Source organism: Brassica napus, chromosome C3 (assembly GCF_020379485.1).
Source record: "Brassica napus cultivar Da-Ae chromosome C3, Da-Ae, whole genome shotgun sequence".
Classification (NCBI taxonomy): domain Eukaryota; kingdom Viridiplantae; phylum Streptophyta; class Magnoliopsida; order Brassicales; family Brassicaceae; genus Brassica; species Brassica napus.
This window is the reverse complement of record NC_063446.1, coordinates 46,699,877-46,711,126: the sequence shown is the minus strand read 5'-3', so window position 1 is coordinate 46,711,126 and position 11,250 is coordinate 46,699,877. Positions and strand designations below refer to the sequence as shown.

The 11,250-nt window shown below is 34.0% G+C and overlaps 1 protein-coding gene across 1 annotated transcript; it reads left to right on the top strand.

Moving 5' to 3' along the window:
* Nucleotides 1–7,458: 7,458 nt before the first annotated feature.
* LOC125584016 (endoglucanase 16-like) lies at nt 7,459–9,061 on the top strand. Its single transcript, XM_048751713.1, has 6 exons — nt 7,459–7,764; nt 7,835–8,047; nt 8,283–8,483; nt 8,561–8,638; nt 8,758–8,907; nt 8,989–9,061. Exons 1-6 carry the CDS (start codon nt 7,543–7,545, stop codon nt 9,022–9,024), a joined length of 900 nt encoding a protein of 299 aa, XP_048607670.1. The 5' UTR covers nt 7,459–7,542; the 3' UTR covers nt 9,025–9,061.
* The last annotated feature ends 2,189 nt before the right edge of the window (nt 9,062–11,250 follow it).

The following is an 11,250-nucleotide window of genomic DNA, read 5'->3' as shown; positions in this document are numbered from 1 at the left end:
GTGAGGGGCAAATCCCAAGACGTGGCAGTCAATCAACAAACTCCCGTATTGGTGCTATCGATGATGAATGCAATTTAACTTTCAAAGCATGGTAGCAATGGACTTTTTATTTTATTGGGCCTTTAATTATTTCAACCTGGCCCGAGATTGTCTAGGTTTTTTTTGTAAGCATATGTTGCATCTCCTAGAATGAATCCGATCAAACTCTGTATAACGGAATCGTTTTTTTTTTGTTTAACTCCTCCAGTAATCCATTTATTAAACTACGCTCGCTCCACCTCCCCCTCCCACTCAGCTTCATTATCGTTGAAGGTGACCACTACAACCCTGAGCTATAAATTAGTCTGTTCTGATGCGATGAACATCTCCTCGGTCTGATATGATTAAACTCTGTCACGCATCACCTCCATCTATGTCGAATTCATACGTTATGCTCGTTTGTAAGCTGGCGGATGATTAAACACCACAGAGGTCTCTGTTGAGATTCTTGGAGGCTAAGAATGTCAAGAAAGGTGGATAACTTATGAGTTATGACTGTGGACATGCTCCTCCTCTGTTTTTTATTACTACATACGTTTCTCACAGACTCGGTTGTGTATTCCGACATGTCCAATCTCGGCGTTGTCTCCTTCAATATCGCTATTAGTTCAGCTTCGATCTCCCCCGGAGCAACCCATGGTGAGGACCAAGATAGTTGTGTCGGTTGTTTTCCATGTTTTCTAGAATACTAAGATTGGAATATGTTCATCAGATGCACATAACATACCTCGAAGTTGCTTAAAGTTGCGAAATTTTTTTTTAAAAAGGAGACTTTGTGCCAGAAAGAGAATGAAGTGTTGTAACCATATTTATATTTGTAGCATTTGTGATGATAGCTAACTCTTCTAAAATGTCATTTGAAATTTTCAGAATAATTTTAACGTATAGACCTTCAAATTGATGTGTTTCCTCCTGTTATTCAATGAGTCTTTCTAAGGTATGCAGGGACGTGGGGTCCAAAGGGAGCCAATTGAGGAAGAAGAAGATGAAGAACCGTTTGAGGATTCGAAAGAAGAATATGATATTGATATCAATAAAGAAAAAAAAGAAGGGAGTGATGTTGGCATTCATCGTGACGGTGACAAACCCCACAAGTCGAGATGGTGATTCTTCAAACAACGAGGAGGCTTTGGCGGTCAGACAATATGATGAAAGATATGGTTCTGATGATGAGATGAGGACTGAAGAGCTATTTATAAAAGAAAACACCCGTGAGCTCAAAGAAACCAAGGATGTTTCTGTAGAAAAAGGCAAGAGCCATTGAAATCAAATTGTCTTCCTGGAGGTTATGATCCTCATCGTAGACAGTTGAGATTTTCAAAATAATTTTAATATATAGACCTTCAAAAATGTTAGGAAATGCATTAATTTGTGTACGTACAGAACTTTTAGTTCCTCAAGATATATATATATTACTGTCTGCATTCTTCCGGTATCAAATATTGAATTGCCATAGCCAAATATGTTTGTATCACAAATTTACAATGATTATATCTATAAATATGTTTGTCTTTTCCTCATCTAAGAAGTTAACATAAGAAGACAGATCGTCTAATTGAATATGTTTTCACCGAATAAGTCAAACCATATCTATAAATTAGTCTAATCTTTTTTTTGTTAAAAAGTTAGTCTAATCTAAATATACCTAATTCCAGTATAAGTTTAAATAAAATCTTTATGAACTTTAAATAAGATAACCTAAAACTCAAAAACAATTACGCAAAATTCTTCACCTTTTCACGCAAAATAGAGTATACAAATATACAAAAATATACTTTTTAATTATCACAGTGAAGTTCCTAAAATATTGATTAAGAGAAAGAAATTTTCTTTTTACTTCATGTGTATAAATGAGCGTCATGTATTTGAAACAAATATATGAAAATAAATTGACAACACCTGTTCTAATAATAAAAACCAAGTTTTTCTAGAAAGAGTTGAGAATGCTGAGAACAAAACATCAAAAACATAAATCGTAGATATAAATTTACAACTTACAATATATACATATATGAAATTATTTTTAAATATACTAAAACTCTTACTGATGCATATATCAAATTTTAAAAGAATATTGTGTTTAAAAATTAAAGAAAAGTGCCAACAAATTCAAGAAACAAATGTATAAGACCAAAATCCATGATTCATGTTCAAATATAAAATTTTATAACAAAAAAAAGTGAAAGTTTTTTTTTGTAACATAAAACTATAGAAAATAAGAAAAAAATAATAAAATAAGTTGAATCAAATTGAACTATTATATACGATCACTGGTCAGATGCATGCAAGCTGGGCATTTTATTCGATATCCGAAATTGAACCTGAACCTTATCCGACAAATCCAAACTCGAACCTGACCCGATCTATAATAATATCCAAAGGGTATTGAGTAAAAAAAGATTTCATACCCGAACATGATCGGATAATACCATTTACATGAATGGATATCCGAAATATCCAAAAACTTATATAGTAATCCTAAATCCCTAACTGTTTAGATTCATTCATTTCCACTTCATAATTCACGTTAAACCTAACCACTTCTATGTCGTAGAATTAATGGTTTTATTTTTAATTTCTTCACAACTTTTAATTTTATTAGAGGATACACTTTCCAAAGGTTGATTTGGTGATGTATTGATCTTCATCTTTGAGTAATTGATGCCCCACTCATTGGTTTATAACCTATCTTATGGTTTTTTGCTTAATACTATATTGTTATATCTTCCAACGTAAACATATTATTTGATTCATATTTTATTTTTGATTCATGAGCTATGTTCATCCCGATCGTTTTTCTAAGTAACTTTAATTAACCAAACCTGAACTACAAATACCGAACCCGATCCGAAGTATAAAATTATCCAAACAAATTCTATATCCATATACCGAAATACCAAAAAGTCTAAAATATCCGATCCGAATCCGAACGGATATCTGAATACCCACCTCTACATGCAATAACTAAAATAGTATAATTCTATGAAATATGTGAAAATAAATAAAAAGAAAAACCGACCAATATATAATAAAACGTCAATATTTAAACTAAATAAATAGAATAATTCTGCGCGAAGTGCAGACACACCACTAGTAGTAATAATAATTCGACACTCTCTTTACTCATTTTAAAGCTCCACATAAATTTATTTATCTTCCACCTAATTATTCAACATTCACTTCATTTTTAATATCTACAATAGTTTTGTTTAATAAAATTCAACACATTACCCCACATTTTAATTAATATTTTATCTTTTGCAATATATATATATATATATATATATATATATATTATTTATATATTTTACTTCTAAATGAATAGAATAAACACAAATAAAAATAAAATAAAAAATATGAATCTCTTATATTTTCTGAAATCTTCCCTACAGTTTGGACATAAGGTCCCAGACGCAGTCCGTCTAGAGGTATAACAGATTTTGGGCATTACTACAATTGGTGGTATGGGAACATATTTGGGAATACCTGAGAGTCTTGGGGGATTCAAAACACAAGTTTTTGGTTTTCTTAATGAAAGGGTTAATAATAAAGTTAATAATTGGACAATACGATTCATTACGAAAGGAGGAAAGGAAGTTTTAATTAAAGCAGTGGCATCACCTATCCCAACTCATGTTATGTCCTGCTTTCGTTTACCAAAAACGGTTACGAAAAAACTTACCAGTACAGTTGCCCATTTTTGGTGGAGTGGCAGTGGCAATACAAGAGGTATGCATTGGTTTTCATGGGATAAAATGTGCAAAGATAAAATGGACGGTGGTATGGTTTTAGAGATATTCAAAATTTTAATACGGCGTTATTAGCGAAACAGCTATGGAGGTTAATAGATAAACCTGATTCTCTTTTCGCTAGAGTTCTTAGAGGAAGATACTATAGGAAATCTGATCCTTTGGACCCAATCAGATCATATTCTCCCTCATATGGGTGGAGAAGTATTACATCAGCTAGATCTCTTGGTTAATAAAGGGCTAATCAAAAGAATGGGAACTGGTTCGAGCATTTCAGTCTGGAATAATCCTTGGATCCCTGCTCCTCGCTCGAGGTCAGCAATACCAAAATTTTCGAATCAATATTTGAATCCATTACTTAAGGTGGAAGATTTAATTAATCCAGAAGATATTTCTTGGAATCTGAATTTGCTCAAAGTTTATATTCATCAGGATGATGTGGATATTATACGGAGTTTAGCCATTAGTCTTAATCCAAAACCAAATTCATATGGCTAGCATTTTACGGATCATGGTAGATATACGGTTAAATCAGGTTATAGAACGGACAAATTATTTCCGGATAGGGGAGCTCAGGATAGTGTTTTGGGACCAGATACCAAACCACTCTTGGCTCATTCTTGGAAGCTTCAATGTTCACCAAAGCTGAAACATTTTGTTTGACAAATGCTATCGGGTAGTCTACCGGTAACTAAGAATCTTCATTCACAAGGGATAAAATGGGATATGCAGTGTAAAATATGTGGTGATGAGGAAGAATCCATTAATCATGTGCTGTTTGAGTGTCCATTAGCACTACAAACTTGGGCTTTATCCAATATTCCCTCATGCCCATGGGTTTTCCCCACCCCGTCTCTTTTCACAAATATGGACTATCTCTTCTGGCGGTTACCCAAGGAACCGGATTTGAATTATTTTCCATGGATATTGTGGTATATTTGGAAGAATCGAAACGCTAAAGTTTTTAAGAATCAGACAAGGACCCCTTTTGACATTCTCCGGACTGCGGAGATAGAAGGTGTCTTGTGGGCTGAAGCTCAGACAGATGCGTCTATAAATCGTGGACGTCTATATATTGCAGAGAACCCTCTTCCACATGGCGTCGACAAGTGTTATATTGATGGAGCATGGAAGGAACAGAATCCTTACACGGGACAAGGATGGGTCTACAGAAAAGATGGATCCACTGATTCTATGATGGGTGCAATGTCTATTCGCAGGAGTCTATCACCTTTACATGCTGAATGTGAAGCTTTGATATGGGCGATGGAGTGCATGAAGACCCTACAAATTTCAGAGGTGGTGTTTTCAACTGACTGCTCTCAATTGGTGAAGATGGTGTCTACACCGACAGAATGACCGGCGTTCACTACACATATGGAGGAGTTTCTGCGATGTAAAGAATTCTTTCTCAACTTTACTATCCAACATATCCCAAGGGCGCAAAATACTCTGGCGGACAAGCTGGCAAGAGGTGCTAGTACTTCGCCATCTGCTATGGTTTATGTTCATTCAGTTCCCCCGAGGTGGCTCTCGGATCAGGGATCTTCTTAGTTTCTTAGTCTTTTGTTGTTAAAAAAAAAACAACAACAAAACTGAAAATTACCTATGGTATTTATATATTGACTGGCTGGCTACCTAAAACTTCATGTAAATACACCTTTCCACTCTATTCCCACCTATGCTTATCACGTCATGACCAACCCCCCCCCAAAAAAAAACTTATAACTTCTCTTCGCATCACCTAATTATTCAACATTCACTTCATTTTTAACATCTACAATAGCTTTATTTAATAAAATTCAACGCATTACCCCATATTTTAATTCATATTTTATATTTTTCAATATATATATATAATTTATATATTTTACTTCTAAATGAATAGAATAAACACAATTAAAAATAAAATAAAAAGTATGAATCTCATATATTAACAACAAAACTGAAAATTATCTATGGTATTTATATATGGACTGCCTAAAACTTCATATCCCATGCTTATCACCTCATGACCACACCCCCCCCCCCCCCCCCCCCCCCCAACTTATCATATGGTACATATGTAAAAGTATGTTTTTTTTTTCTTTTCACAATAATATGGTTAAGATTTACAAACTAACTATAAGAGTATAATATAAATGATGTAAGAATAAGACTTTATGTAACCTTTATGAATTTATTTGCTAAGAAGATGTCAAATATTCATAGTAAATTTATGATTTATTTGTATATATTAAATAGAATATATGGTAAATATGTTGTTTTGTACATAGTTGAACTATATATTTTGAATTAGTTATATCAAGTTGTACCAAAATATAAAATAAAAACCAACAATGTATCATATGATCATGATAAGTGTTTTAGAAAAGAGAAACAACCTTGTTTTTATCGGGTTTCACCAAATTTGAGTGATCTGATTTAAAAAATAATAATAATTTTTTTAAAAAATAATAATAATTAAACAAAAGATATAAATACCCATTCAGGTTTTTATTAAAAATGGCTAGTTCACATTTTAAGGGATAGTTCATATTCTTTACATTCTCAAAGTCATAAGATTTTGACCCCATCATTTCGTTTCAGAGATGGTAAAAATCTTGAGTTTTCACTTAATGGATTCGGTGAGGCTATTAAATTCTAAATGTTCTCTTCTCATCAGACCATCGATATCTTAACCCAACTCAATCATCAAATAAAATTCAAGAATGTCTTTTGGTCTCTCCCATCTCGAGTTAGCCCAATATAATAACGTTTTTTTAATTAATAAAGAGACCTTTATCACCAATTCTTCTGTTTGGAGAGGTCACGTTTAGTATCTTCTTTTGTGTTCGATAAATAAAACCATTCATGATTTGAAGCGTTCAACATACTTTCAATGTTCTGTTTTTTAATTATGTAAAAACTAATTTACACTCATTGACAAAAAATCGGCCTCTATTTGTATATATCCTCTAATCGAAATTTAATTTTTTATTTTTTTGACTAAAATCGAAATTTAATTTAATATAATCATTTCACCAAAAAAGGTATTAGGAGATCTCGGTGATTACGAGATCACCTAAAATATATTTCCATGTAACTATTAGGAAAGTTAGCATTAATGTATAAGTTAGACTTCCTATCCTATTATGTAAAGAACTTGCTAGACAAGTTATGTATTTGTATAAATAAGTCTATTAGCTAAGTTAATAAGACGAGAGAAACTATTATGCTACTTAGGTTTCCTCCAAACTTGACAAAAGGAAAATGTACTGAGTGATGTAGTCTCAGTGAAGAGTGATGTAGGGGCATATTATCCCGAGGGATGTAGTGATGTAGTCTCGGTGACGAGTGATGGAGGAGCAATGTATGATTTATAAATTAATTGAGAAAACGAACAATCTGAAAACTTTTTTTAGGATTACAAAAATTAGAAAAGAAAATGAAACAAAAAACACAAAATAGTGACCAATGGATATGAATACCTAAGTCAAGATTAGTAAATCTATACTTAACTTTCCAAGAAAATTCTATTTTAAGTCCCTAAATTTTGCGCAATCTGAAATCCAATATAAAACCTTAGGTAGAAGAAGCATAAAAAATAAATAAATAAAGAAAACAAGAAAAAACGGAAAGTCTGCAATTTCTTTTCGTTTTTTTGTTGTTGTAATAAATTTATAAAAAGGGAAAAATATTCAGTTTTTTTTTCTGTGATCACTTCTTATATAAAGAGTTTCTATTTTTATTACTAAAAGAAACTTTTGAAAATATGGGTAGTCATGGGGATAAAGGAAGAAGAAATGTTGTGATTAGGGCTATATTGTTGGGTCTCATAAGCATTGTATGTGTGAATGGTACTATCATTAATTACAAGGAAGCCTTAACCAAATCCCTAATCTTCTTGGAGGCTCAAAGATCAGGCAAACTTCCTCCTAACAATAGGGTTCCGTGGAGAGGTGATTCGGCTCTTGATGATGGCAAACTCGCAAATGTAAGTTTTTGTGCTATATTTATTAGATTCATTACCAACATAATCTAATAATATGAGTGTATCTGTATAGGTAGATTTGGCGGGAGGGTACTATGACGCAGGAGACAATGTGAAATATGGTCTTCCAATGGCGTTCACGATAACAACGCTGGCTTGGTCCACCATTAACTATGAAAAAGAACTCCATGCCGCTGGAGAGCTCGAAAACACTCGTGCAGCAATCCGTTGGGGAACGGATTATTTACTCAAATGTGCTTCTCGCGAGAACCACCTCTATGTTCAGGTCCGAACCAAATATGTATTTAAGAAACATGTAGACATTTTAAACTATTTTTCTAAATATGATTCTAAGATATACCAAACATTGTTTTACGTCTGGAATGGAAAGACTCCATTGTTTCATCAATTTGCATCATGCAAGAAAGATGAAAGTGGAAGTTTTTCAAAAAGAAACAAAGATGAAAGTGCTCATTTCCTAGTTATAATGGTTGTGCGCCTATGAATATATGATCATATAGGTTGGTGATCCGAACGCGGATCACAAGTGTTGGGCGAGGCCTGAGAACATGCAAACGCCAAGGACGGTGTTGGAGATAAGTGATAAAGATCCTGGCACAGAAATCGCGGCCGAAACTGCCGCTGCACTGGCTGCTTCCTCCATCGTTTTCCGCCACATAGACCACATGTACTCCCGCCAGCTCCTCAACAAAGCCAAATTGGTATGCTTATCAATATATACATATTTTCACACATACACATTAATACATAAACTAAAATATAAATATTCAATATGTAGCTCTTCAAGCTAGCCAAGAGCCACAAGGGTACATACGATGGAGCATGCCCTTTCTACTGTTCTAACTCTGGTTACAACGTAAATCTCAAAACTATAACTTCCAAAGCATTTTCTCTTCCAAATATCAATTTTTTCTCTGTTTTTAATATGTTTTTGTTCACACTGTAATTGATATCAATTTTGACACAAATCTGAAGGACGAGTTACTATGGGCGGCAACATGGTTATACAAAGCAACAAGGATTGAGGTGTACCTTAGCTATCTCAAATTTGAAGCCATAAGTGCTTACGTCGCTGAGTTTAGCTGGGATCTCAAATACGCCGGTGCGCAGATCCTCATTCTTGAGGTAACACATGGCCACAATTAAAGTTTGTTTTGGTGAAACAAGTTCATGCATAGATATGGGTATTTATGTATATATATGCAGATGATATTCGAAGGCGCAAAAGGACTTGATCTATAAACAACAAGCTGATAGTTTCATCTGCTCAAATATCCCGGAGAGTCAGTACCACCAAGTGTTCACTACCCCAGGTACTGCCTACATATATTAACATACATTATAGACATATTTATATTTTGATTCACAGCGTGATCTATTGATTAATAATAGGTGGTCTGATTCACTTGAGGGATGGGAGCGAACACTCAATATGTCACGGCGACAGCCTTCTTGTTCTCGGCCTACGCCGACATTCTCCAGAAACACAACCAAAAGATCACTTGCGGAAGCAAACAATTGATTCAACAAATCTCATGGCCTTCGCGAAAAAACAAGTAATATTTTTTTCGTTTTTTTTTTTTTTTTGCTAAAATATTTTTTTCTTTTAAATATTCTTTACTCTTTCGTTTGATTTTTTGTGTCCTTACAAGTAAACAATCATAGTTTGTATAAAGAGTTATACGTTAGACCACTATACGGGCACACCTATTTAGGAACTGGAAGTTTCACATGTTTTTTTCACTTATGAAGTGATTCGTAAATATATATATATATACTACAACGTAGATGCAAGGAAATGCTTGTAGTTCGCACGAAACAATAGAAAATGGCCTGAATTTCTTTATGCCTTTGCACGTTTTCAGATTGACTACATATTAGGGCATAACCCAAAAGGAAGATCGTACATGGTTGGATTCGGACCAAACCCGCCAATGCAAGCCACCACAGAGGAGCCTCGGTTCCAGTGGCTGAAGGCAACGAGCCATTAAGCTGCCCAATGAGCTTTGTGAAATGGTTCAACAAGAACCAGCCTAACGCTAACGAGTTGACAGGAGCCATCGTGGGAGGACCCGACCGTCAAGATAATTTCCAAGATTTCCGGTGGACCTCTGCTTACACGGAGCCTTGCACTTACATCAACTCTATCGCCGTGGGTGTTTCGCTAAGCTTGCCGCCACGGCTTAGAATCATATATACCACATTTCATAACAAGTATTATTCTAGGGTTTCCTTTGACTAATATATTTGCATACGCCTGTGGCTATTTATTGTGAATCTATTTTCATTCTTTTTACCTTTGTAGGTAGATTTCTGGAATATGGTTTCCCGAAAAAATAAAATTGTCATGGGTATAATAATAAGCCCTAATGTTAAAAACAATAATTAAGTGAAATTAATGAATAGCCGGAATGGTAAATTCCTACCATTTCATGAATATTTTTTTGAACTTTATTTTGTTTTGTATGAAACAACGTTCTACTGTTAATTTCAATGTAATTTCTATGGAATTTCAATTTAAGTACACAGATGATCGTTGCCATGGTGTGTGGTGGAGGTGAATCTGCCGACCAAGTATTATTTGTTGGTTATATAATTTAGTAATTTGGAAGACAAGAACTACAAATTCCATCGTCGTTGTGTTCTTGATCTACAAATTCCACCATACGTATTGAATCTATTCATCTGTGTCTCATGCTCTTAATCTGTCACAAGCCACCACGCAACGAGCAAGTCACGGTTCACAATTCACAAGGGAATCATGGGAAGCGAGTATAGAAAAATACTTCACATGATCATTAATTTATCTTTTAACCTTATAAATATTATATCACTCAGTGGTGGTAAATGAGATCACCAAATTCGGTACAAACCTCAATGAATATATGTTTCATATATCAGTGTGTTCAAGCAAGTTAAGCACATCATAATTCATTGGATAAGCAAGAGTCTTTACACAAAACACTCAAATGAATATTCACAACAATTAATGATTTAATGCTGCAATCGCAACACCTAATCATCAATCTGAACACTAGACTTACCTTACACTCTTACAAGATTGGCTAAGGAAGAGTAGACGAGTTTAAGCTTACAGAACCTGCTGGAAACTCAAGATTTAGAACAGCCACAACCTATAACCAAGCTCACCAAGGAAGGTCCAAAGGGTCCATGAAGACGAGCCAAAAAATAGAAACCCCCCCCCCCCCCCCCCCCTCCCCCCCCCTCTAACACAAAAACAAAAAAGAAAAAGAAACAAAAAATAAAACACAGAACAAAAAAAAACAAAATTTAGAAAAAACAAAAACACCCACCAATACCCCAAACCAACAAAAAGAAAAAAAAATAAAAAAAAAAAAAAATTCAACTTGACAAAAAAAACTAAAAAAATAGAAACAAAATCAAAACAAAAAAAACAACAACAAAAAAAAAAAGAAAAAAAAAAATAAAAACAAAAACACAAAACCC

Coding starts and splice junctions, on each gene's coding strand:
- LOC125584016 (XM_048751713.1), top strand. CDS start 7,543: ATGGGTAGTCATGGGGATAAAGGAAGAAGAAATGTTGTGATTAGGGCT. Junction 8,484..8,560: donor TCCTCAACAAAGCCAAATTG/GTATGCTTATCA, acceptor TTCAATATGTAG/CTCTTCAAGCTAGCCAAGAG. Junction 8,639..8,757: donor GTTCTAACTCTGGTTACAAC/GTAAATCTCAAA, acceptor ACAAATCTGAAG/GACGAGTTACTATGGGCGGC.